The 27,722-nt window shown below is 54.2% G+C and overlaps 1 protein-coding gene across 1 annotated transcript in view; it reads left to right on the forward strand.

Annotated features, from left to right (window-relative positions):
- LOC136579656 (metabotropic glutamate receptor 6-like) overlaps positions 1-25,850 on the forward strand; it is a 90,357-nt gene extending 64,507 nt beyond the window's left edge. The window contains exons 4-9 of the mRNA XM_066579700.1: positions 3,871-4,025; positions 4,096-4,236; positions 9,735-9,935; positions 20,981-21,124; positions 23,955-24,883; positions 25,118-25,850. Of these exons, the coding sequence (XP_066435797.1) occupies positions 3,871-4,025; positions 4,096-4,236; positions 9,735-9,935; positions 20,981-21,124; positions 23,955-24,883; positions 25,118-25,369 (1,822 nt within the window). The 3' untranslated portion in view covers positions 25,370-25,850. The remainder of the gene's footprint in view (positions 1-3,870; positions 4,026-4,095; positions 4,237-9,734; positions 9,936-20,980; positions 21,125-23,954; positions 24,884-25,117) is intronic.
- Positions 25,851-27,722: the final 1,872 nt, after the last annotated feature.

The following is a 27,722-nucleotide window of genomic DNA, read 5'->3' on the forward strand; positions in this document are numbered from 1 at the left end:
GATTTGTGCCGCATGGCGGTCGTCATTATAGACCTGGAGCTACAGCTGTATGAAGAAGGGTCAGGAATAGTGACTTTACAGCTGTCAGGTCAGGGGGCAGTTAGAGGACATCTGCAAAGAAGGCGCTAAAGGGTGAAAACTAGAGATGAGCAAGCGTACTCGGTAAGGACAGACACTCGAGTGAGTATTGTCCTTACTGAGTACCTGCCTGCTCGCCCGCAAAGATTCGGGTGCCGGCGGGGGTGAGCGCTGTGTTGCGAGAGTTAGCAGGAGGGAGTGGGGGGGGAGAGAGAGATCTACCCCCCCATTCCCACCCGCTCTCCCCTGCTGGCACCCGAATCTTTGCGGGCGAGCAGGCAGGTACTCGGTAAGGACGATACTTGCTCGAGTATCTGTCCTTACCGAGTACGCTCGCTCATCTTTAGTGAAAACACATTGCCGTGGCCACAACTACGCTCGACTGTATGGAGTGTAACTGCGCCTGAATGAGGGAGGTTTCTTCAGCCTCACCCGCAGAGGGCAGGAGTATGAAAAAAATAGGTGAGAAGACAGCGGCGGCCCGATCCTCCCCGCACCGGGTATTCACTACAGCGCAGGTCCTATCTGTTCCCGGCCGGAGTTGTCACATCGAAGAGATCCCAGCAGTGAAAGCAAAACCACTGAAATCATATCAAGAAAAAAGGCAAGAGCACAAGCGCTAAGCAGGCGAAGTGGTGGCTAGAAGGCAAGAAGGGGGACCCAATGTACAGAAGCCGTCACATGATGAAAGGATATGGCATAAACAAGCATGTGGACCAACCGGGGGGACGATATTTTGGAAGAAGACCAATACAATAACTTAGGAAACCAAATACATAATGAGCAATAATATCCTGTAAGGAAACACCAAGTGCTGCATGTAACAAATATACCACAGATGAAGAAAAAGGGGAGAGGGCACCAAGAATAGAGGCACTGCCGCTCTGCCGCGAGGACCCCAAGAGAATGCCTCCTCACAAAGAAATACGGCAGAACATAAAGATCCTAAAGCTCCCCATTACACAAATGGAATCCAATGTTGGCATCATTGTTACAGGCAGATGAACCAAGTCGGCTGAGACCATGGAAACAGAAAAGCCAACACAAAAAAGACAAAAATAAACAGGGAGGTCCTCAAATGGAATAGGGACCCCAATGGATGCAGATAAAGCAAGGTGTAAGCCACAAGGTCACCGATGACCAACACAATGTCTGAAACATCAACAAGTGATGGAAACATAGTCGCAAGCACCTTATCAACAGAATCCACCTCCCTGAAGGTGCTTCTGAGGATTCCACACATCTCGCCCCCTATGAGAGCATCCCTAATGGCTTGGCAGAAACTGTGCCATGAAACAGATCAACCATCCTGTCGCCCACTCAAATATATCCCTCTGGATACTCTGCAATTCTTTATCCCAAACATTCAAACTAAATTTTGGACTACTAAAGGCATTAGATATCTCCGACCTACTACAAAGTGTTACGTATCGGGTGTGGAACCACTGGGTCGTTCCTCTGGGCAAGAAAACCACCCGGTGGCACAGACAGCCGACCCAGAGACCAGATACTCAGCATGTAGCTTGGTGCGAGGTGGAATCTAGGACTGAGCTAGCCCTGCACTGGTGAGGAATAGGGAAATCCCTGCCTAATAGAGAGCAGGGTAATCATCCCGACAAGGATGGCCCTGAGCTGGAACTTGGGCGCTGACTAACCCTGTCATGACCCCAACACCAGAACAGGTCATACCAAGTAGGAACAGAGGCCAAGTGTGAGAGTAGATAACAGAGAACCTGGAAGAAACACAAGTAGCAAATAACTACAGGAGACTGGAGATCAGTAGCAACAGAGATCACTGCAGGAGCAGCAGCCACAAGCTGTCATACCAGTACAACAACACTGCAGCACTGATGACTAGGTCTGAGGGAGCTTTATAGTGGAGTGATTGGCAAACAGCCTCCAGCTGGATGGAGGAGTCAGTGTTGACTGAAGATGCTGGAGCAAAATAAGTGTGGGGTGGGGGGGCGTTGATGTTCTCGGAGGGCTCCCACGACCGCTCCTCAGGCCCCAAACCCTTTCAATCCACTGAAAAATAGGTTTTATTCCTTACCCTCTTGGCATGCAGAATATATTTTACCTCAAAGGTGTCTTAAGAATGAAACTGGGCAGTCACTGGTTTGGGTTTCTTGGAAAACCTACTAAGTATTAAAGGTTTAAGCAGGCATATATGAAAAGAGTAGGGAGGGAGTCTAAGTTTCTAAGAGACCAAATTAATTCTCTGTAGAACTTCAAAAGGGCCCAAAAATCATGGAGCAAACTTTAAGCATGGTACCCTCAACCTGATCTGTTTGGAGGACAGCCAAACCTTAGCCCCAGGTAAAAAATCACGGAGGTCCCCTGCGTTTGCGATGAGCAAACCTCTTCATAGTAGCTACTGAACTTTCAAAATTTGCCTTCGTCTCCCGCCATATCCTGGTGAAACCCTCCCCTGATGCAAATGCCGCGGGTACCTCAGCAGTGGTGGAGATCAGCAAGGGAATCCCAGGTTGTTGGCCATACACAATACAAAAAAGGGAAGTTTTGGTGGAGTCACCCACGTGCGGATTGTATGAGAACTCTGCACACGGTAAAAGACCGACTCCATATTCATGATGGGCATTGATAAACTGGTGAAGGTACGTAGTCAGAATTGGGTTAATATGTTCCATCTGCCCATTGGACTGTGGATGATAGGAGAAATCTAAAGAGATATTCAATAATTTACAAAAAGATCTCCAGAATTTGGAGGTGAACTGCACCCCCCTATCTGATAGAATGTGCTGAGGGAAGCCATGAAGGCGACAAATATGCTCAATAACTTTATTGGCCAATTGACTGGCAGTCGGCAGTCCGGGCAGAGGCACAAAATGGGCCATTTTAGAAAATCGATTTGCAACTACCCATATGACGGTACACCCATCGGATGTGGGTAGATCTGTGACGAAATCCATGGCAATATGTGGACAGAGCAGACTTATCAAAACGTCCTTAAATCCCTGATAACCCTCAGGTAACCCCAAAGTTTGGAAGCTGTGGACTCTGGAGGGAAGGGACAAACCGGGTGCAAACACCTAGCATGGCATGGAGTACCCCAACTAGTCATCTCGCCAGTGCTCCAGTTCAAAGCTGGATTGTGATCACGGAGCCAGGGCAGAGCTAAGAGTAAGTCACTGGTTGCCACAGGAAGCACTAACAGAGATACAGTCTTGGAGTGCAGAATGCCAACTTTAAGCTCCAAGGGCTCGGTGATAAACTGGATGGAATCGGGAAGGCTGCTCCCCGACTGTTGTGACAACAGCGCTTTCTTGAGCCGATGGCGGAGAAAATTCACGGTGGCAATTGAGTCGAGGAAGGCCACCGCTGGAATCTGGGTACCAGAAACGACCAAACTGCTCTGCTCCCCACTGTTACACACACTCAGCTCTGCTACCTGCAGCTATACACAGTGTATACGTAGTGGTCTACAGCTCAGCGGCTGGAGTCTCTCTGTGTAGTAGATGCAATCTGTAGAGTATAGCAGAGATACCAGATATTACCGCAGGATACACCCAATATACTGGGGGCCCCACAGTAACATAGACTATGCCAAGTGGTGTAATATACCGACATGTAATATGCACTAATTGACTGCTGCCATGTCCCTAACACGTGGTAGACCGAGCCGTGGACGGCGACCCTCAACATTTATAACTGAGTCCCCAAACACTTTGCTCTCGTGCAGCGAAGATCGGCGACATCCATAATCCAGCTACAATGACTGTTGGGGGTTCCTCTCTGTTCTGAAGTATTTAACCCTTTCTTTTCTTCTTGCAGGCGCGTGTTAGAAGCAGCCCACCGAGCCAATCACACGGGTCACTTCTTGTGGGTGGGTTCAGACAGTTGGGGATCCAAGACGTCTCCTATTTTGGGTCTGGAAGAAGTCGCTGAAGGCGCGGTGACTATTCTGCCAAAAAGAGCCTCCATTGATGGTGAGTGGCGACTAGAAGGCGCCCCCCGCGGGTGATCTGCTCCTGACACCCCTCTGCTTTCTCTTTTTAGGGTTTGACCAGTATTTTATGAGCCGGACGCTGGAGAACAACCGGCGCAATATATGGTTCGCAGAATTTTGGGAGGATGACTTTAAGTGCAAATTGACTCGAACCGCAGCCCAACAAGAAGAGGCCAGGCGAAAGTGCACGGGTATATCTGCTGGGGGGGTGATAAATGTATGACCGCGGGACCCCCATGGGCCTTCTATTCTGTAGGACTGATGGTCAGGCACACGCACTACCGCCCCACTTAAAGGGGTTGTACCAAAATTGACTTTTATCACCTATCCATAGGACAGGCGATAAAAGTCTGATTAGGGGGCGCACCTCGGAGATCCTACTGTATGAGCAGGGGTCCTGTGCTTCCCCCCTGCAGGGATGTGGAGATCGAACGGTGTGCTGCTCCATCCATTCTAATGGGGCTGAGGAACATGCAAGCACTCGGCCGTCTCCAGCAATGGAGCAGAGAAGAGGGGGACATTAGCAGTGAGACCCCACTGATCAGACTGAGGGGCGCAGGTCAATCTAGGTGCAAGCCCTTTAGCGTCTATGGCGAATACAGCGCTCCATGCTACGGCGACTGTAGGGTCCTGCGTTGGTCACACACCTCCCGCCTATTCTGTGGATCGGTGAGAGATGGCGGCCGCCGCCGATGCGTTTTTACGAGAAAATCGTCAGGCAGAACTTGTCATTTTCATACGCATAAAAATTGTTTCAATAGGAAAGAATTACAAATGGCGCCGTGCTGGCATGACGTTGGCGCACGGGAGACCTCCATGCGAGGTGCAACTATTCCATAGCAAATAACGGCGACTGAATACTGGAACAAGCCTCAGTGTTCCCGTCTCGCAGCGCGGCCGAGAGGAAAGACAGCGATGTAAATAATGGAAACAATGGGTTAACACGCCAACCCCCGAGCCCGCGCCATTCTCTGTAAATAACCATCGCAGGACGTTATTTCGTATTCAGGCGCCGGGGCGATTGACTCGGTGAAGAAATGACCGCCTCCTGGTGATTTTCATGCGTGTGAGAAACGTATGCTTTTTTTGCGCTTTTTCTCTGCTCTTCGGTTGCCGCGGTAATCTTCATTAACCCCGAAGGGACCAGACACGTTTGGGGGTTTTTACCCATCTGGTGGCTTTGCTGCCCGTTTTCTTTTTTAGTTGTTTTTTTCCCGTGACGTAGAGGGAGAGATCTTTTTTCACAGCTTTTTTTTTTAGGGTAAATATCCCCAAAAAAATGTGAACAATTACGGTTATTTTTAAAATGAGTATATTTAGGCTAAAACAAAATACAGGAGCGGGCTCCTCATTTTGTTCTGGACAGTCTGGGATTACAGGGCGCGTACGGCAGCTGTCTTGTTGGCGGCGGCGCTCAATCAGTTTTTGCCTTCCGTCCATAGGAGAACATCCCCCCGCAGTGACATCAGTCTGCTAGGACCGGGGGGCTCCTAGGGGTCACATGATCATTGGGTCGCACAGTGGAACCAACCCTTCCACTCTTTAGTACATGGCGCTCTTTGAACGCTATGTACCCGGAGAAGGTAGAAGCAGCTATAATCTGCTTCTCCCTTCTCCTCTGGGTCTTCAGCTGTGACTAACAGCCGAGGACCCGACCTGCGCCTGCAATCAGGAGCTTTAATGCCACGCCGTACTTCTGCTATCAGCTAGGATTACAGCCCCGGACCACACACCGTATATTCCCCGTGCTTGGTCCTTAAGGGGTTGAGTCCGTGTTACACTCGCATGCAATGTGTTTGTACTGCTCCCCTAGGATATAATGGGCAATGTTTGTAGAAGAATGGCGCACCAGAGGGGCGAGCAGCGATCACTTGTGTGAGCGAACCCTCAGAGACTGGAGGACGCTCGGGGGTTCTGCTGGTTTTCCTGTCCTTCATGCTGTAGGATAATCCCTGGATGGCGCCGCGCTCCACGTTATTCCGCACGCGCCATTTTGTGTGTTTTCCCAAAGCGGACGGTGCGAGGAGCCCCCTTTCTTTTATCACGGCTTTACGGATATCTCTTCCGCTTCGGCTTGGAATGCGTTTCCTGCAGCAATCTGCTATTTGCCGCGCAGACAATTTGGTCTCCGGTGAAGATCCGTATCGGTGTGTGAGCGCTCTCCGTGCCCGTCATGGGAGGAGCCCCGTGTGGCCCCCAGAGCTGACCCCCAATCTCATGTAGCTGAGGCTGAGGGTGGCCATGACGGCATCTCCATGTAGGCGCACAGCAGCCGAGGAGCGCTTCCCGCATGTGACGGCGCATTTTCTGCATGTAGGGATCTTATTTAATCCGCGTCAGAAAATGTTCCGTTGGGAACTCCATATGGTTCAGCTTGACACCCGCAGGGGTGCTTAAGGGACCTTCTGCCTCCCTTCCCATCGCTCCACCGCCTCCTGACCGTCCATCGGGACCCTCCAGTGCAGCGCGGCGTTCATCACATGAGAAGGAGTCTTCACGCATTTCTGAGCCCTCGGTGAGCTTTGGTCAGGGGGTCGGCCTCTGGAGGGTCCTGCATCGAGAGGTTGGTGACCCTCTGCACCGGCACTTACCTGCTTGCTGCTCGTCAGCGCCATTTTGTTGGCTGCCCTATTAATAAGATTCATTTGTTGGGCAGAAGTTTTCCTTAAAGGCTGGGAATGACTTAACATGAAAAAAGAGAGCGCACTCACCCGCCTTCGGCCCCCGGGGGCCGGCTGAGCTGGACCTGCTGCCGCTAAAAGTCAGGAAAGAGAATAGGACTAAAAACTAGCAGCAAAGGCGGCGCAGCCCTCCCGGGTACAGCAGGTGGGCCGACCAAAGGGGCCGAAAACCTCTCCTGTTATGTAATACAGTACGTGATCGGCTTATGAAAACGCGTTTCGGGGAGAAGCCTTCATCCGGGCGGCGGGGGGGGGTAACATATGCAGGCTATAAGGTACATATTAGGAGCAGAGGGGGAGGGGGACGAAACATATCATATGTATCAGCTATCCAAGCTCCTGCGGGTTAGAAGTAGCGATATATATATATACAGTCATACAACGCCTCAGTGCACTGGGGTATCCAGAATAGATGATGGGGGCATCAAACCACATGACAGCGGAGTATATAGAAGCTACCGGAACATATGGGACCGTACAGAACTGAGCATCACAGCGAGAAGGAGCGGAAAACGGAGGGTCAGACGGGAGGATGTGCTCAACGCAACGGGGAAGGGGAAAAACCAAACCGGAGAAACATCCCCAAACCCCGAACAAGCACAGGCCCAGCAGGACAAGCGCTCGCCCTTCGCCCAATGTCCCCGTCTTATGCCATTCCACCTTCCAGAGTTCCCTGCCCTCCGGTCCGGATCTCGCACCCATTCCAGGTCTGTGTTTCCTCCGGTTCACGCTCCACACTTTCTCCACATCAGCCTTTTTCCCCTCTTTTATTCAATTCCTTATCTCCTCGCCCCCTTAGATCCAGGACCAATTAGAATGCAGGGACCCCTCCCCCAGCATATATACCCTCACTCTCTCCTGCCCTGGCTGACCCCACTACACAGGTAAACTACCCCTATAGTAATCTCCCCCCATCTCCACCACCTCTCCTCCTCCTCCCCCTCCCCCATCTCCTCTTCTGCCCCCTCCTCCTCTTCCTCTCCCTCCTTCTCCTCTCCCTCTCCCTCCCCCCCCTCCTCCCCCTCCCCCTCCTCTCTTCCTCCTCTGCCTCTCCCCAGCTCCTGCTCCCCATGCAGGCCTATGACAATTTACCCCCTCCCCCGCTCGTTACTGGAATAATGCACCCCACCCCCTCCCTCATTGTCTGCCCAGCCTCATCCCTGTTAATCGGACCCCATTACTCCGGTCTCCCCCCTATGGCATTCGGCTTGTTTTTGTCCCAACATATTTCTCATCTTTCCAGGCAAACAGGCTTATTAACCCTTTTGGGGCCACTGATTGGTAAGTCCATGATAGGTCACTCATCGTACGGACAATGTCCTCTCCTCTGATCCTCCGGCCGCCTGCACACGGCTGGATTAGATAACGCAATCCTAGGCAGACGGCGGGGATTTGTCCGCGTGTTCGGCATGTTCTATTTCTGTGCCGGTCTCACAGACACCCTTCTTACCTGCTGTAACCTGCAGTGTTGCGCCACCTCCACTGCCAGTTGTTAGTCCTGTCCTCTTGCTCTATCACCCCCCCAGGCCGTGCGTCGTCTGGTCAGGCAGTGCTTCAGAAGCTGCTCATTGTTCACAACATACACGACTTACGGGTTATGCTCCACCGGTGGTGGGAGCTGCTCAGCTGGGCCCCCGGGGGACGAGGTGGTGAGAGCTGCTCAGTTGGACCCCCGGGGGACAAAGACGGGTCAGTATGTGGTGGAGGATGAGGCGGTGGCAGCTGCTCAGTTGGGCCCCCGGGGGATGGGTCAGTATGTGGTGGGGGATGAGGTGGTGGGAGCTGCTCAGTTGGGCCCCTGGGGGACGGGTCAGTATGTGGTGGGGGATGAGGTGGTGGGAGCTACTCAGTTGGGCCCCCGGGGGACGGGTCAGTATGCAGTGGGGGATGAGGCGGTGGGAGCTGCTCAGTTGGGCCCCCGGGGGACGGGTCAGTATGTGGTGGGGGATGAGGTGGTGGGAGCTGCTCAGTTGGGCCCCCGGGGGACGGGTCAGTATGTGGTGGGGGATGAGGCGGTGGGAGCTGCTCAGTTGGGCCCCCGGGGGACGGGTCAGTATGTGGTGGGGGATGAGGCGGTGGGAGCTGCTCAGTTGGGCCCCCGGGGGATGGGTCAGTATGTGGTGGGGGATGAGGTGGTGGGAGCTGCTCAGTTGGGCCCCCGGGGGACGGGTCAGTATGTGGTGGGGGATGAGGGGGTGGGAGCTGCTCAGTTGGGCCCCCGAGGGACGGGTCAGTATGTGGTGGGGGATGAGGTGGTGAGAGCTACTCAGTTGGGCCCCCGGGGGACGGGTCAGTATGTGGTGGGGGATGAGGTGGTGGGAGCTGCTCAGTTGGGCCCCCGGGGACGGGTCAGTATGCTCTCTTTTTTATGTTAAGTCATGTCCAGCATTTAATAATGTGTAACTTGAAGCCTCCCAAGCCCTTTAATAAGCCTCTATCAGATGGCCGGCGGCGCTGTGAATCACTCATGTAGCCGTCTCCTTCGGCATCGGATGTTCTCGGGTTTCTCCTCTTCACAAAGGTCTGTCTTTCTCCGCATCCTGCATGAGAAGTGAGACTTGCTGAATAATGTGGGACATTCCCTTTAAGTAACATTCCCTTTAACCACCTGGCAATCTAATTAACGAAGCTGCTTGAGACGGAATCGGCACATCTAATGAGGAGAAATGAAGCAAAGACTTCATAGAAAGAAATCCTAATTGTACGAGTGTGAGGGTAGAGCGCTGGGTCCGTGGGGCGCTGCTGCCCTCGTGGTCGCCTCTCAGGACCCTGAAGACCCCATTAGTCTTTTCAGGAAGGATGGCGTCACGATTATGAGGCGAGGAGAGACGCCCCCGGAGAGGAGCAGAGGGACCCCATAGTGCCCCACTCCTAGCACTCTGCAGGGTGGCACTGTCGTCCTGGCGTCCTTGTCACCCATGGTAGCCGGGCGGGGCACGATCATCGGGGGGGTCTAGAAGTGGGGGTCATCTTTGGAGCACTGACCTAACTTATTCTTTCCACTGCAGGAGAAGAAAGGATCTCCAGAGACTCCATCTACGAACAGGAGGGCAAAGTCCAGTTTGTGATCGACGCGGTGTACGCCATGGCCCACGCCCTCCACAGCATGCACATGGAGCTCTGCGCTGGCAGTCTGGGGGTCTGCGACCGGATGGACCCCGTGGACGGACGGCTGCTCTTACAATACATCCGCAGAGTTAACTTTAACGGTAAGAGTCTCTCCTTGGTAGCGGTAGTCGCGGCGTGCGAGGATCCTGGCCGATCGCCGGTTTGCTGACTTGAGCGCCAAGCATCATAAATTCCTACAATGCTCTGATTTCAGGTCGGGAAACTCGGTCGTATAACGGGGGCATTAAGGGGGCCGTAATACAGATGGGTGCCGGCGAGTGACACGGCCACCCATCCCGGGACAGCCGACATTGCGTGACCTCTTCCGTCTGTGACAATAGGACTTACTGCACTCACAGGCAATAATGGGTCCGTGCGTGAAACATGCGGACAGCACGCGGAGAATACAGAGCGCAGGACGCAATACGCTCGCTCCTGCGCAATTTTTCTGTGCAGTGAATGAGTATTTTGTGTCCATGCCTGCGCAAAAGCTGAGTGTATTTCTGCATGCGCCGCTCAGTCACACGGCCGGTGGAATCATGTCGCCCTGGTTAGTTAGCCTAATGCGGTGCCGGAGTTCGCGGGGATTTAGCGCATACCTCGCAGGCAGATGTGCGTGTTTGCTCGTCTGTACAAGCCTTCCGCACATATAAACCCGTGCGTGTCGTACGCTCATCTGAGTGCCGCCATAGTGGTTTGGATTCGACCTCCTAGAGGACACTTCTGCCTTCTTACGTTTCCTACAAACGGCCAAGCGCGATATTGGGCCGCGACTTTCTGTAAACACTTCGGCAAGTGCTACACCCCAGAGGGGCAACCGCGGACACCCGGCTAATGTGAGGAGCTGACCAGACTCTGGTCCCTGAGGGATGACACGCAGCCGAGGCCAGAGCAGGACTGCAGGCCCCCAGGGACACCCCCATGATGAAAGGAAATGCCAATACATGGGATGATGGGGGAGTAGTAGTACTGATCATTCGTGACGCCACCGTTCCCACACACTGGTATGCTACATGGTGGAGAATAATCACAGTACCTTGGGTCCCCAGGAACGGTTAGGGCCCGGTATAACTTATTTTGAAATAACTTTGGCAAACAATTATTCACAGAGAAAACAGAAGAGAGCTCAGAGGCAGGGAGGATAGACAGGATGAACGGTCCTACAGTCCACGTAATCTGTACGGCCCCGCTCCTGGACTGGGAGCACTCCAGAGGAGGAAGGGGGACAGGGGTCACTCCGCAGATACTCTGCAGACATTTATTTACCTAAAGGATTAGCTCTGTCCCCCCTGCATGGGAGACCCGAGGGTGTGACTGGCAGCGTACCTCTATGCGGTGATCCTAACTTTGGACGGCTGCGCAGGAACAACTTGTGGTTTAGACTTAGTACCTTTACAATGAATCTCTCTATACAGAATTACTTATGGGCACTCTCTCTCTTACGTGTTTTGGGACTCACTCCACTCACATCCAGACTGCAGTCGCTACGGGATGTCGCTCCTCTTCCTCCATCTTCACCTACATGGAAGCTGAAGGTGCTTCTATGTGGCTCTGTGTCAGCACTCTCTCAGGTAGACAAGACCTCTTCCAGCCCTCAAGCACTCACATTTATAACCTCAGTCACACCACATGACAAGGCAGACTGATACATCTACAGGCAGGCAATGATTTTATTACTGTTAACCTCTCAAGTGCCGCAGCTGTGCAACACACACACTGGATATGACAGGACAAGTTTTGCACAGTGCATGTACATAGTACAAACATGTATGACCTTTATGGAGGGACCAGGATGGGGTGCTGGGCCACTGCACTAATGTTTCCTGGGACCCTCACATCGCCTGCACCTCCCACGCCGTGTGATGCGTCTTCCTGTTCCACAATGGGCGAAGCGTCCCGAGGAATGTGAAAGGATGGGACGTGTCACGATTTTTTCAAAAGCTTGGGGTTCATATTCATGTGCGAATTTCATGGCCGTGTGAAAGCGGTCTTACCTTTGTGGCATGTTGTAAAAATAGGCTTTTGGGTTTCCTGAAATCCTTTGTCTCTGTCCAGATCCTCTGGACCACACGTGGTGATCTGGGCGATGGTCTGGAACACACGTGGTGATCTGGGCGATCCTGTGGACCACACGTGGCGATCTGGGCAATCCTGTGGAACACACATGGCGATCTGGGCGATCCTCTGGAACGCACTTGGCGATCTGGGCGATCCTGTGGAACACACGTGGTGATCTGGGCGATCCTGCGGAACACACGTGGTGATCTGGGCGATCCTGCGGAACACACGTGGTGATCTGGGCGATCCTGCGGAACACACGTGGTGATCTGGGCGATCCTGCAGAACACACATGGTGATCTTGGCGATCCTGTGGAACACACGTGGTGATCTGGGCGATCCTGCAGAACACACATGGGGATCTAGGCGATGGTCTGGAACGCACGGGGCGATCTGGGTGATCCTCTGGAATGCACGTGGCGATCTGGGCGATCCTCTGGAACGCACGTGGCGATCTGGGCGATCCTCTGGAATGCACGTGGCGATCTGGGCGATCCTCTGGAATGCACGTGGCGATCTGGGCGATCCTCTGGAACGCACGTGGCGATCTGGGCGATCCTCTGGAACGCACGTGGCGATCTGGGCGATCCTCTGGAACGCACGTGGCGATCTGGGCGATCCTCTGGAACGCACGTGGTGATCTGGGTGATCCTCCGCAGTCTGAGCTCAGGGTTATTCTCCGGGGCCGCAGTCTGAGCTCGGGGTCGTTCTCCGCAGCCGCAGTCTGAGCTCGGGGCGATCTGGGTGATCCTCTGGAACGCACATGGCGATCTGGGTGATCCTCTGGAATGCACGTGGCGATCTGGGCGATCCTCTGGAACGCACGTGGCGATCTGGTTGCGGTTGAGCCAGTCATCATCCATAATAAAAGGGGTATCTCGACCAATCAGAGTGATAGTGCTATTCTTCATACGGCGATGACATGGAGTGTTACAATGTAAGGTCGGGTCTTACCCATGTGCGGACATAAGGCCTAGGCGGTGCCCCCCGCTTACTTCTCCGGTGGTATCCCATGGTGACCTCCTGGACGCTGTTCTACCGGTCAGACGGGCTTCACATTCTGTAGCTGCCAACAGCACAATTTCAAGGCTAAATGTAGCCGGACAGGTAGGTGCACGGCCACCATAGGTCCGGGCCCAGAAAGGGACCTCCGCTGCAGATCAATGTAAATAGACGCGATGCGGCATCCGTGGTGCGATTAAAAGTAGGTTATTATTCCTCCAGACCATGCACAACGTTTCCACCCTTTTCGGGGTCTTTTCCAAGTATAAAACACATCCCCGAGTGCCAGAATGAAATCCCCACGAGCTCCAATCACAGTGAGGCGCAGAGATGATCCTCATCAGTCATCACATAGTTACCCCCCTATAGTGATGTCATCATGGCGATCTCACCCCATGGGCAGTGGTCCGGCGTCCAGATGTCTGCACCGCGCATGTGTCCGACTCCGACGCTCCTTGGTATATGTCACAACATCGCGACCACTCCATTGGTACTCAAGGCGCATGCGCAAAACAAGGAGATTTAGTGCGCATGCGAGGGACGTCACGGACTACAGGAAGCGTCACATACCTCTCAGTGCATGCTTGTTAATGCTCCATCCTGGAGCAGGGCAGACACTTAGCACATGCTCAGTAGTGCTGAAGATGAAGTCAGCTCCATCTTGGAGCAGGGCAGACTCTTAGCACATGCTCAGTAGTGCCGAAGATGAAGTCAGCTCCATCTTGGAGCAGGGCAGACTCTTAGCACATGCTCAGTAGTGCTGAAGATGAAGTCAGCTCCATCCTGGAGCAGGGCAGACTCTTAGCACATGCTCAGTAGTGCTCAAGGTTACATAAACGCCATCTTGGAATAGGGCAATCCGCATCCAGCCGTGTATATCACTATGCTGTGAAGAATGGTTTATGAGAGTGGCCTCTATCATCAATCCCCTATGGATTATGAGACCAATCGTGTCTATGGTGATCAGAATGTTTTAGGCACCATAGAGACTAATACGTATAAAGATGGACTCTACATGTCCGTGGGGCTTCAGTCCACATGAGTGCAGCACCGCTCATTTACTATTGTCATCAGAAGTATACCCCGTCCCATCCAGCATGTCCTATACGAACAATTACACTAGAGAGCTGTAATCGCCATGACGACATCCAGCGCAGTCGGCGACCAGGATCTGTCTCTAGGTGATAGATTTGGGACGGATTTATTTGTAAATCCAACAGATCGCAATAACCTACTGGAATATAGCAGTCACCCTCCGCGCCCCACAGTAGATTCGCTCCCGTGGAGGCAGTGCCTTCGGTGAAATGAATTACGAATAGTGACGGAGTGGATGAAAGATTGACACTGATGTCCTGGAGCGAGGATATCCTGACCCTAGTGATGGCTGCCGCCTCTAGGGCTACACAAATGGACAGCGAGATGTTTCCTGTACCTCAATGTAGGGACGAGACCCCACATTGTAACACTCCATGTCATCGCCGTATGAAGGATAGCACTATCACACTGAATGGTCGAGATACCCCTTTATTATGGATGATGACTGGCTGAACTGCAACCAGATCGCCACGTGCGTTCCAGAGGATCGCCCAGATCGCCACGTGCGTTTTAGAGGATCGCCCAGATCGCCACCTGCGTTCCAGAGGATCGCCCAGATCGCCATGTGCGTTCCAGACCATCGCCCAGATGGCCACGTGCGTTCCAGAGGATCGCCCAGATCGCCACGTGCGTTCCAGAGGCTCACCCAGATCGCCACGTGCGTTCCAGAGGATCGCTCAGATCGCCACGTGCGTTCCAGAGGATCGCCCAGATCGCCAAGTGCGTTCCAGAAGATCGCCCAGATCGCCAAGTGCGTTCCAGAGGATCGCCCAGATCGCCAAATGCGTTCCAGAGGATCGCCCAGATCGCCATGTGCGTTTCAGAGGATCGCACAGATCGCCACGTGCGTTTCAGAGGATCGCCCAGATCGCCATGTGCGTTCCAGACCATCGCCCAGATGGCCACGTGCGTTCCAGAGGATCGCCCAGATCGCCACGTGCGTTCCAGAGGATCGCCCAGATCGCCATGTGCGTTCCAGAGAATCGCCCAGATCGCCATGTGCGTTCCAGAGGATCGCCCAGATCACCAAGTGCGTTCCAGAGGATCGCCCAGATCGCCAAATGCGTTCCAGAGGATCGCCCAGATCGCCAAATGCGTTTCAGAGGATCGCCCAGATCGCCACGTGCGTTTCAGAGGATCGTACAGATCGCCACGTGCATTTCAGAGGATCGCCCAGATCGCCATGTGCGTTCCAGAGGATCGCCCAGATCGCTACGTGCGTTACAGAGGATCGCCCAGATCGCCACGTGCGTTCCAGAGGATCGCCCAGATCGCCATGTGCGTTCCAGAGAATCACCCAGATCGCCATGTGCGTTCCAGAGGATCGCCCAAATCGCCAAGTGCGTTCCAGAGGATCGCCCAGATCGCCAAGTGCGTTCCAGAGGATCGCCCAGATCGCCAAGTGCGTTCCAGAGGATCGCCCAGATCGCCAAGTGCGTTCCAGAGGATCGCCCAGATCGCCAAGTGCGTTCCAGAGGTTCGCCCAGATCGCCAAATGCGTTCCAGAGGATCGCCCAGATCGCCACGTGTGTTTCAGAGGATCGTACAGATCGCCACGTGCGTTTCAGAGGATCGCCCAGATCGCCACGTGCATTCCAGAGGATTGCCCAGATCGCCACGTGCATTCCAGAGGATTGCCCAGATCGCCACGTGCGTTCCAGAGGAACGCCCAGATCGCCATGTGCGTTCCAGACCATCGCCCAGATGGCCACGTGCGTTCCAGACCATCGCCCAGATGGCCACGTGCGTTCCAGACCATCGCCCAGATGGCCACGTGCGTTCCAGACCATCGCCCAGATGGCCACGTGCGTTCCAGACCATCTCCCAAATGGCCACGTGCGTTCCAGACCATCGCCCAGATGGCCACGTGCGTTCCAGACCATCGCCCAGATGGCCACGTGCGTTCCAGACCATCGTCCAGATCGCCACGTGCGTTCCAGACCATCTCCCAGATGGCCACGTGCGTTCCAGACCATCGCCAAGATGGCCAAGTGCGTTCCAGACCATCGCCCAGATGGCCACGTGCGTTCCAGACCATCGCCCAGATGGCCACGTGCGTTCCAGACCATCGCCCAGATGGCCACGCGCGTTCCGCAGGACTGCCCAGATGGCCACGCGCGTTCCGCAGGACCGCCCAGATCGCCACGCGCGTTCTGCAGGACCGCCCAGATGGCCCCGCGCGTTCCGCAGTATCGCCCAGATGGCCACGCGCGTTCCGTAGGAGCGCCCAGATGGCCACACCCTTCCGCAGGATCGCCCAGATCACAACGTGCATTTCATGTGTGTTGGAGATGTTACTGGCCGCACTCTGGTGGACATATAATGTGTTGGAGATGTTACAGGCCGCACACTGGGGGACATATAATGTGTTGGAGATGTTACTGGCTGCAATCTGGGGGACATATAATGTGTAATAGATGTTACTGACTGCACTCTGGGGGACATATAATGTGTTGGAGATGTTACTGGCTGCACTCTGGGGGACATATAATGTGTAATAGATGTTACTGGCTGCACTCTGGGGGGACATATAATGTGTTGGAGATGTTACTGGCTGCACTCTGGGGGACATATAATGTGTTGGAGATGTTACTGCCTGCACTCTGGGGGACATATAATGTGTTGGAGATGTTATTGGCTGCACTCTGGGGGAAATATAATGTGTTGGAGATGTTACTGGCTGCACTCTTGGGGACATATAATGTGTTGGAGATGTTACTGCCTGCACTCTGGGGGACATATAATGTGTTGGAGATGTTACTGGCTGCACTCTGGGGGACATATAATGTGTTGGAGATGTTACTGCCTGCACTCTGGGGGACATATAATGTGTTAGAGATGTTACTGGCCGCACTCTGGGGGACATATAATGTGTTGGAGATGTTACTGGCCGCACTCTGGGGGACATATAATGTGTTGGAGACGTTACTGGCCGAACTCTGGGGGACACATAATGTGTTGGAGACGTTACTGGCCGCACTCTGGGGGACATATAATGTGTTGGAGATGTTACTGGCCGCACTCTGGGGGACATATAATGGGTTGGAGATGTTACTGGGCGCACTCTGGGGGACATATAATGTGTTGGAGACGTTACTGGCCGAACTCTGGGGGACACATAATGTGTTGGAGACGTTACTGGCCGCACTCTGGGGGACATATAATGTGTTGGAGATGTTACTGGCCACACTCTGGGGGACATATAATGGGTTGGAGATGTTACAGGCTGCACTCTGGGAGACATATAATGTGTTGGAGATGTTACTGGCTGCACTCTGGGGGGACATATAATGTGTTGGAGATGTTATTGGCCGCACTCTTGGGGACATATAATGTGTTGGAGATGTTACAGGCTGCACTCTGGGGGACATATAATGTGTTGGAGATGTTACTGGCTGCACTCTGGGGGACATATAATGTGTTGGAGATGTTTCTGGCTGCACTCTGGGGGACATATGATGTGTTGGAGATGTTACTGGCTGCACTCTGGGGGACATATAATGTGTTGTAGATGTTACTGGCCGTACTCTGGGGGACATATAATGTGTTGGAGATGTTACTGGCCGCACTCTGGGGGACATATAATGGGTTGGAGATGTTACTGGCCGCACTCTGGGGGACATATAATGGGTTGTAGATGTTACTGGCTGCACTCTGGGGGACATGTAATGTGTTGTAGATGTTACTGGACGCACTCTGGGGGACATATAATGTGTTGGAGAACTTTTATTAACATTTTTTGGGGGAGTTGGGTAAACCGCCCCATAAGTTGTGCCACTGTTCGGTAATAGGAAGCTGATAACTTGCTTATCTGATGGGTGATTCCTGCAGCAACAAGTTTCTAGACTGTTCTCTCTACAGAAGTGTCTCCGCAGCCGCAGTCCGAGCTCGGCGTTGTTCTCCAGGGCCGCAGTCTGAGCTCGGGGTTGTTCTCCGGGGCCGCAGTCTGAGCTCGGCATTGTTCTCCGGGGCCGCAGTCTGAGCTCGGAGTTGTTCTCCAGGGCCGCAGTCTGAGCTCGGGGTTGTTCTCCGGGGCCGCAGTCTGAGCTCGGCATTGTTCTCCGGGGCCGCAGTCTGAGCTCGGAGTTGTTGTCCGCGGCCACAGTCTGAGCTCGGGGTTATTCTCCGCGGCCGCAGTCTGAGCTCGGCATTGTTCTCCGGGGCCGCAGTCTGAGCTCGGCTTTGTTCTCCGGGGCCGCAGTCTGAGCTCGGCTTTGTTCTCCGGGGCCGCAGTCTGAGCTCGGCTTTGTTCTTCGGGGCCGCAGTCTGAGCTCGGGGTTGTTCTCCGGGGCCGCAGTCTTAGCTCGGCGTTGTTCTCCGGGGCCGCAGTCTGAGCTCGGGGTTGTTCTCTGCGGCCGCAGTCTGAGCTCGGCGTTGTTCTCCGGGCCGCAGTCTGAGCTCGGCGTTGTTCCCCCGGGCCGCAGTCTGAGCTCGGCGTTGTTCTCCGGGCCGCAGTCTGAGCTCGGCGTTGTTCTCCGGGGCCGCAGTCTGAGCTCGGCGTTGTTCTCCGCGGCTGCAGTCCGAGCTCGGGGTTGTTCTCCGCTGCCGCAGTCTGAGCTCGGCATTGTTCTCCAGGGCCGCAGTCTGAGCTCAGGGTTATTCTCCGGGGCCGCAGTCTGAGCTCGTGGTTGTTCTCCGGGGCCGCAGTCTGAGCTCGGGGTTATCTTCCGGGGCCGCAGTCTGAGCTCGGGGTCGTTCTCCGCAGCCGCAGTCTGAGCTCGGGGTTATTCTCCGCGGCCGCAGTCTGAGCTCGGGGTTGTTCTCCACGGCCACAGTCTGTGCTCGGGGTCATTCTCCGGGGCCACAGTCTGAGCTCGGGGTCGTTCTCCAGGGGCCGCAGTCTGAGCTCGGCGTTGTTCTCCGGGGCCGCAGTCTGAGCTCGACATTGTTCTCCTGGGCCGTTGTTTGAGCGCGGGGTTATTCTCCGGGGCCGCAGTCTGAGCTCGGAGTTGTTCTCCGAGGCCGCAGTCTGAGCCCAGGGTTGTTCTCTGAGGCCGCAGTCTGAGCTCGGGGTTGTTCTCCGCGGCCACAGTCTGTGCTCGGGGTCGTTCTCCGGGGCCGCAGTCTGAGCTCGGGGTCGTTCTCCGGGGCCGCAGTCCGAGCTTGGCGTTGTTCTCCGGGGCCGCAGTCTGAGCCCGGCATTGTTCTCCGGGGCCGTTGTCTGAGCTCGGGGTTATTCTCCAGGGTTGTTGTCTGAGCTCGGGGTTATTCTCCGGGGCCGCAGTCTGAGCTCGGGGTTGTTCTCCGAGGCCGCAGTCTGAGCTTGGGGTTGTTCTCCGGGGCCGCAGTCTGAGGTCGGGGTTGTTCTCCGGGGCTGCAGTCTGAGGTCGGGGTTGTTCTCCGGGGCCGCAGTCTGAGGTCGGGGTTGTTCTCCGGGGCTGCAGTCTGAGGTCGGGGTTGTTCTCCGGGGCCGCAGTCTGAGCTCAGGGTTGTTCTCCGGGGCCGCAGTCTATTCGGGGTTATTCTTCGGGGCTGCAGTCTGAGCTCGGGGTTGTTCTCCGGGGCCGCAGTCTGAGCTCGGGGTTGTTCTCCGGGGCCGCAGTCTGAGCTCGGAGTTGTTCTCCGCGGCCACAGTCTGTGCTCGGGGTTGTTCTCCGAGGCCGCAGTCTGAGCTCGGGGTTGTTCTCCGAGGCCGCAGTCTGAGCTCGGGGTTGTTCTCCGAGGCCGCAGTCTGAGCTCGGGGTTGTTCTCCGAGGCCGCAGTCTGAGCTCGGAGTTGTTCTCCGCGGCCACAGTCTGTGCTCGGGGTCGTTCTACTGGGCCGCAGTCTGAGCTCGGGGTCGTTCTCCAGGGCCGCAGTCTGAGCTCGGGGTTGTTCTCCGTGGCCCCAGTCTGTGCTCGGGGTTGTTCTCCAGGGCCGCAGTCTGAGCTCGGGGTTGTTCTCCGGGGCCGCAGTCTGTGCTCGGGGTTGTTCTCCAGGGCCGCAGTCTGAGCTCGGGGTTGTTCTCCGGGGCCGCAGTCTGAGCTCGGGGTCGTTCTCCAGGGCCGCAGTCTGCGCTCGGAGTTGTTCTCCGTGGCCCCAGTCTATTCGGGGGTTAAACTAATGTCCCCTTCATCATTGGACCCAGCCCCAATGCCTCGGTGCCATCACTCCTGTCCAGCAGGGGGTGCAGCGGTCGGCTTGTCCACTTAGCGTCCGAGGTCTCCCAGTCCCATTCATGTCCGCGTATATCTGCAGCCGGACAGCTGGCAGACTAATGATTGGTTCGTTTGTCATGTGACATCCAGAGACCAGAGTGAGCGTCCTGTTATATAGGATGCGGGGGTGAAGTCGCGGACCTCCTGCTGCAGCCTGATGCCGCCACGTCTCGCTGGTTACTCCGATGTTTCAGGCGCTCCTATCTGTCATGGAAGAACCACTTTCTCCCGCTGTGATTTCTGATTTCTTCCCTTGAACGGTTTTGATCTTTTTAGTCCCTGTAGGTGCGATCGTTGCATCGCTAGGATAATACACTGCAGTACTTGGGTAGTGCAGTCTACTAAGCCTGTGAAAGCAGCCAGGGTCCTTCAGAAGGCCCTCAGCGCGGTCATGTGGCACTCGTAATATAACGCTGGCATTGACATCCCGCAAGAATCCAGCCCTCGTACCGCCTCAACGAAAAACGTATGGCGGCCAGAAGAGGGCGCCAGAACATTGTTTTTTTTGGATATTTTAATTTTTTAGAGGTTGTGCAGCAAAAAAACCCAAATGAATGTGACCTCGTAATGGTTCCGAGCTGCGGAATAAAGCCACCGTGTCACGTGTGCCGCGGTGCGTGCGCCGTAGAAGCCCCAAAGATGGACGACATTCGTTTTTTTTCCATTTCACTCAGAAGTTTGTTTACATTTTTAGTCTATTATTTGTAGAGTAGATCCCGGCGATCGCCCGGCCGGAGCGGGAACATACAAGTCCGGATTTGGGAAGGGGAAAGTTAACAAAGCGGCATGTGATGAAGGGGTTAATGGGGCTCGCCTTCTCTGCGCTGTGTGACTCTGCTCTTCTTCCCGCACAGGAAGCGCCGGGACCCCCGTGATGTTCAATGAAAACGGCGACGCTCCGGGGCGCTACGACATCTTCCAGTACCAGATGACCAACACGTCGGCTCCTTCCTACCGAGTGATCGGCCAGTGGACGGAGTACCTGCGACTCAACGTGAGTGCCGCCACACATAACATATCCTGAACCGGAAGCGTGGGTCCTGCAGTGGAGCCGCCGGTGACCCCGCCTATCGCCGCGGGCACCAGCCTATCTCTCCCGCGCCGTGTGCGCAGCCCACCAGCTGTTTGTTTAGGTTTCCCCTGCCGTTGCTTTGCAGGTAATGGCGTAGGGCGGCGTTGGTTACGGACCGCTAGAGAACAACGGGCTGTCTTGCTGTAATTCGCCGCAGGTAGAGCACGCTGCGTTCCTCTTTGCACTCACATATTACGCTATTCCTGCTAATGTGAGTGGAACTGTGTAAGGCAATGTATCTGGTTAGTGCATATCACACAGGTGTACGGCGCGGTCATCGCTCGCGTCAGCTCCGCCCATGGAACCTCCGTCACCCCTTGTAGATAACAGAAAACACGAAACCTCCAGACGGTTATCAGGAAACAAAACATGTATTTTATTAATGACCAAAAACGGCTTTTATCACAACTTGTGAAGACCGGAGACTCGTTCCGTCGTGACCAGAGGGAGGCGCTAACAAGAATGGGTGCTGCAGGAACTCCGGGGCAGCGGGGTCCCGCTGGCGGCTGCACTGTGATGGGCGGGACATGATGAGACTTGGACATGTTCATGGCACTGGACCTTGAGAAGTGCTTCACGTGGCACAACGAAGGCTCCGCTCACGTGGCACAACGAAGGCTCTGCTCACGTGGCACAACAAAGGCTCTGCTCACATGGCACAACGAAGGCTCCACTCACGTGGCACAACGAAGGCTCTGCTCGCGTGGCACAACAAAGGCTCTGCTCACATGGCACAACGAAGGCTCTGCTCACATGGCACAACGAAGGCTCCGCTCACGTGGCACAACGAAGGCTCCGCTCACGGGGCACAACGAAGGCTCTGCTCGCGCGGCACAACAAAGGCTCCGCTCACGTGGCACAACGAAGGCTCTGCTCACGTGGCACAACGAAGGCTCCGCTCACGTGGCACAACGAAGGCTCTGCTCACGTGGCACAATGAAGGCTCCGCTCACGTGGCACAACGAAGGCTCCGCTCACGTGGCACAACGAAGGCTCCGCTCACGTGGCACAATGAAGGCTCCGCTCACGTGGCACAACGAAGGCTCCGCTCACGTGGCACAACGAAGGCTCTGCTCGCGCGGCACAACGAAGGCTCTGCTCACGTGGCCCTTAGTCAGTATTGATGAAATGGCGGGCGGTCACTCCGTGGCGCTTTTATACCCCTGCAGGATGATGCAGTCACTCATAGCAGGAGGCGCAATGCGCAATTATGCCAACAGCGGCAGCAACTTCATTAAGTGATCGTGCATTTGTCCTCGATCTCCAGGAAACGTTCGCGCCGCGCAAATCTTTTCTACTAGGTTTTACCTAATAAAATCTGTTTAAATAAAAAGTATCAGTTTAGTTTTTCCTTCTGTTATTTGCAGCCGCTAATGCAGGGCCGCCTCGCACAAGCGCGGGGTCACATGATTTCACGTACCGATATCCCATAGCCGACCATATTTCTGCACACATATTATGTAAATTACACGCACAAGTAAAGCTGGGGCATGTACTATCTTGGCGCGTATTATGTGCGCATGTCCGCAAGTTGTGCATAGCGATGGCGTCCCGCAGCCAGTGTGCTATGTCATCGTGTGCTGGCGGCGTGTATGTCGTAGGCCGCTCAATGCAAGATACCTTTGTGTGGTACTGGTATATCTCGTCTCCACCAGACGAATGGGTTGGGAGTCCGGAGTTAGAGGGCAGGGCAAGGCGATGGCCAGAGCTAGGCGCACACCCCTCCTCACACTGCTCATAGTCGGACTCCCCACTCTCAGCGCCCATGTCCCCCTGCCACAGCAGGCACCCCGCTGTACCTGTGGTCGCTGGGTCCCTGCTGCTGCGGAGACGCTGACCGGGGAGGACAGGGTATCCAGCTGAGAAACACACAGGGCATCCCCGTGTGAAATGGCCCTGGCAGCTCACACGTGCCCTCTCTTCCATCTGCCAGGGAGAAGCTGAGACGAGCACCGCTACAGCAGGGAGGAGAGTGTCAGCAGCGGGGTGTGCACCATGAATGGACACAGTGGGAATCAAAAGTGACAGCAGTAGTTGAGCCGAGCTGTTGGCACGTTACCACAGCGGGGAGGACAGTGACAGCCTCGTCGGCTGCAGCACAGAAGTGGAGTGCAGACAAAGTTGGAAGCTGACGAGGGCATTAACAGGGCATAAACAGGGTGGTAACGAGGCGGTAACGGGGCGGCAACAGGGTGTTAACGGAGTGGTAACAAGGCGGTAACAGGGCGGTAACGAGGCAGTAAGAGGGCGGTAACGGTGTTAATAGGGTGGTAACGAGGTGCTACCTGTCATTGTGCGGCTCTCCACCCATATTTCTGGTGGAGACAAGATACCCCAGTACCCGTTCATGTGAGCCCAGCCTTAGACCTTCCTGTTCACGTTCATGTTTCAATGTGTTAACCACAGTAATAATGCGCACACGGGTAATGCAATGAACGCTTTCTATAGGTTAACTATGGAAAGCACAGCCCAATGTACACAAGCGGAAAATCGCGGCAATTTTCTGCTCGCTCATAAAAATCATGACATGTTACGATTTTCCACTATGAACCTATCATAATCATCACAGAAAATCGCGGTGACATAATCCCCCCTGCTGCGGCGGTATATGTGATGTAATTTCTTTGCACAACTCTGTCGGGGGGTAAGATGGCGGCTGGCCGCTTGGACTGTCTCGCCGCTCTTCAGGTAAGCGCTTCGTTACATCTCCACGTGATTGGGTATTAAGTCTGATTCCTCCATTTTGCAGATTGAAGAGATGCAGTGGTACGGCGGGCAGTCGGACATCCCGTCATCTGTCTGCAGCCTGCCCTGCCAACCCGGAGAGCGGAAGAAAATGGTGAAGGGAGTGCCATGTTGTTGGCATTGTGAGCTGTGTGATGGCTACCAGTTCCAGCTTGATGACTTCACCTGCCAAGCCTGCCCCTTTGACATGAGGCCAAATGTTAACCGAACTGCCTGCCGCCCAACGCCAATTGTCAAACTGGAGTGGCATTCCGCTTGGGCAGTTCTGCCCCTTTTCCTGGCCATCTTGGGCATACTCAGCACCCTCTTTGTGGTGGGGACCCTGATTCGGTTTAATGACACCCCGATTGTGAGGGCTTCTGGACGAGAACTGAGTTACGTTCTGCTAACAGGAATCTTCTTGATGTATGCCATCACGTTCCTGATGATGGCCGAGCCTGGCGTTACCGTCTGCGCCCTGCGGCGGCTCTTCCTCGGACTTGGCATGTGCATTTCATATGCTGCTCTTCTCACCAAGACTAACCGGATCTACCGGATCTTTGAGCAAGGCAAGCGCTCGGTGACTCCTCCTCGCTTCATCAGTCCGGCTTCGCAGTTGGTCATCACTTTCAGTCTCATCTCGGTGCAGTTCGTTGGCACGGCGGTATGGCTGGCAGTTCTGCCCCCACACAGTGTCATTGACTACGAAGAGCAGAGGACAAACAATCCTGAGCTAGCCAGGGGCGTTCTGAAGTGCGACATGTCGGACCTGTCCCTGGTCAGCTGCCTGATGTACTCCATCCTGCTGATGGTCACCTGTACGGTGTACGCTGTCAAGGCGCGCGGGGTGCCTGAAAACTTCAATGAGGCTAAGCCTATCGGCTTCACCATGTACACCACTTGTATCGTGTGGTTGGCGTTCGTCCCCATCTTCTTCGGCACCGCACAGTCTGCTGAGAAGGTGAATTGCACGGCCATTTATACTGTGTTCATTTATGTCATTTTGTTTGGTGTTACATGGCGGTACCCAAGTTCCATCCAGCCCCTGTCCGTGCGGAGGCCATTCATGCAGCATTCACTCATCTGCCATCACCAGCGTCACATGATCCATCCACGTCCCCTTGGCATCTCATCATAGTCACCATCCAGCGGTTGGTAACGGAACCAACGTTCTTCTTTTAACCCGTTCACTTAGATGTACATCCAGACCACCACGCTGACGGTATCCATGAGCCTGAGCGCCTCCGTCTCCCTGGGAATGCTTTACGTGCCCAAGGTGTATATCATCCTCTTGCATCCTGAGCAGAACGTGCAGAAACGCAAGCGAAGCTTCAAGGCGGTGGCGACAGCAGCGACTATGTCCACCCGACTGTCCCAGAAAAACACTGAACGCCAGAATGGGGAGAGCAAACCTCCTGAGAAAAGCCTTCCGGAGAGCAAGGGCTAAAGGTACGCCCCGGCGCAACATGTCCTACCAGACCCACTGGTGGGGTCCGGGCTATTAGAGGGGCCGCACCACAATTTCTTCTCCACAATGACGTCAGCATGAAGGGAGCGCTGGCTGAGATGCAACATACATTCCTTTTAATGGGGCTGATGGAAATACCCCAGTGGGGGCCGATCCGGTGTCTCTGCACTCTCATTGGGCCAATGTACTTGTGCGACCAGCGGTCCATTCAGTCTCCTCCTCGCTGTGGGCGGGGCAGTAACCCTGCAGTGAGGAGGATACGGGACCCCCACTCCTGAGATCAGAGGGGTCACAGCAGTGAGACACCCACCAATCAGCAAGTTATCCCCAATCCTATGGCCATGAACTTGTAATTGAGGTACAAGCCCTTTAAAAAGTCTTCATCTGCGGTGACCTACTATTATGTCGTGAAGTAGTTAAAGCAACCCTCTGGTTTGGGGCCACATTCTGTCTATCACCTGCACTCGCTCTGCCGTCCTTCCACTTCAATCCTGGTCCCATTTTCAGCCATCCAAGATGGCAGATGTAATCTTCAAGCTACCTAATCCCCACAATGCACCAGTAGCGTTAGACTGCCAATGCCCTACACAGTACCTGCTCTCTGATTGGTCGGGGGTGGATCGTGGGATCAGCACTGGCCAATCGAAGAGCAACACGTGCTGGTCAATAACATGGATGCACACCAGGGGGAGCCACGTGTCAGTGAGAATCATCATTTTTATACAATCGCCTGCAATTTCTACGTGAAGAATTCATTTCTGGTATTATTGTTGTAAAATCTTGAGGTTTATCTACCGGGAAATGGGAATTAAAGTTAGGCCATAATGCTCATATTAATCATGCTAGACTGACCCGAAGGCTGCATGCTTCACACTATGCCGGTCGTGAACTCCCAGATCTGCTGCTGAGGGGATTATTTAGAGGGTCGCTCGGTATTTGGAGCAGATATCTAGTAAAAAAGCCTACAGGTCTCTCTGTCTGTGACTCTCTCTCTCTCTCTCTCTCTGTCTCTTTCATTATCTGTCTCTCTCTGTTTGTTTCTGTCTGTCTATCTCTCTCTGTCTGTCTCTTTCGTTCTCTTTTTGTCTGTCTGTCCCTTGCTCTCTCCCTCTATCGCTCTCTCTCTCTGTCTCTCTATCGCTTTCTCTGAGTCTCTCTATTGCACTCGTTCTCTCTGTCTCTATATTGCTATCTCTATTTGTCTCTATCGCTCCCTCTGTCTCTCTATACTCTCTCTCTGTGTTTCTCTGTCTCTCTATTGCTCTCTCTACTTGTCTATCGCTCTCACTGTCTGTCTCTCTATCACTCTCTGTCACTCTATTGCTCTGTCTATCTCTCTCTCTGCTTCTCTATTGCTTTCCTTCTGCTTCTATCTCTCTCTATTGTTGTCTCTCTATAACTCTCTGTCTCTACCTCTCTATTGCTCTCTCTGTCTATTTCTCTGTCTCTGTATCGCTGTCTCTATTGCTCTCTCACTCTGTCTCTCAATTGCTCTCTTACTCTGTCTCACTATCGCTCCCTCTGTCTCTCTATACTCTCTCTCTCTGTTTCTCTGTCTTGCTATTGCCCTCTGTCTCTCTCTCTATTACGCTCTCTCTCGTTGTCTCTCTATCACTCTTTCTCTTACTGTCTCGCTGTCTATCTTTCGTTCTCACTCTCTCTCTATTGCTCTCTCTGTCGCTGTCTCTCTTTCTGTCTCTCTATTGCTCTTTTACTCTGTCTCGCTATCGCTCCATCTGTCTCGCTATTGCTCTCTGTCTCTCTCTGTCTCCATCGCTCTCTCACTCTGGCTCTCTATCGCTCTCTTACTCTGTCTCGCTATCGCTCCCTCTGTCTCTCTATCGCTCTCTCTCTGTCTCGCTATCGCTCCCTCTGTCTCTCTATACTCTCTCTCTGTCTCGCTATTGCTGTCTCGCTCTCTGTCTCCATCGCTCCCTCCCTCTGTCTCTCTATTGCTCTCCCTCTGTTTCTCTATACTCTCTCTCTGTCTCGCTATTGCTCTCTCTGTCTCGCTATTGCTCTCTCTGTCTCTCTATCGCTCTCTCTCTGTCTCTCTATCGCTCTCTCTCTGTCTCTCTATCGCTCTCTCTGTATCTCTATCGCTCTCTCTGTCTCGCTATCGCTCTCTCTGTCTCTCTATCGCTCTCTGTCTCGCTATCGCTCTCTGTCTCGCTATCGCTCTCTCTGTCTGTCTATCGCTCTCTGTCTCGCTATCGCTCTCTCTCTGTCTCGCTACCGCTCTCTCTCTGTCTCGCTCTTGGTTGGGCAGTGTATGGTGCAGCTTAGCAGTGTATGCAGTGTTGCTCAGCAACGCTTCCCTCATTCCAGCGCA

Source organism: Eleutherodactylus coqui, chromosome 10, assembly GCF_035609145.1.
Source record: "Eleutherodactylus coqui strain aEleCoq1 chromosome 10, aEleCoq1.hap1, whole genome shotgun sequence".
NCBI classification, from domain to species: domain Eukaryota; kingdom Metazoa; phylum Chordata; class Amphibia; order Anura; family Eleutherodactylidae; genus Eleutherodactylus; species Eleutherodactylus coqui.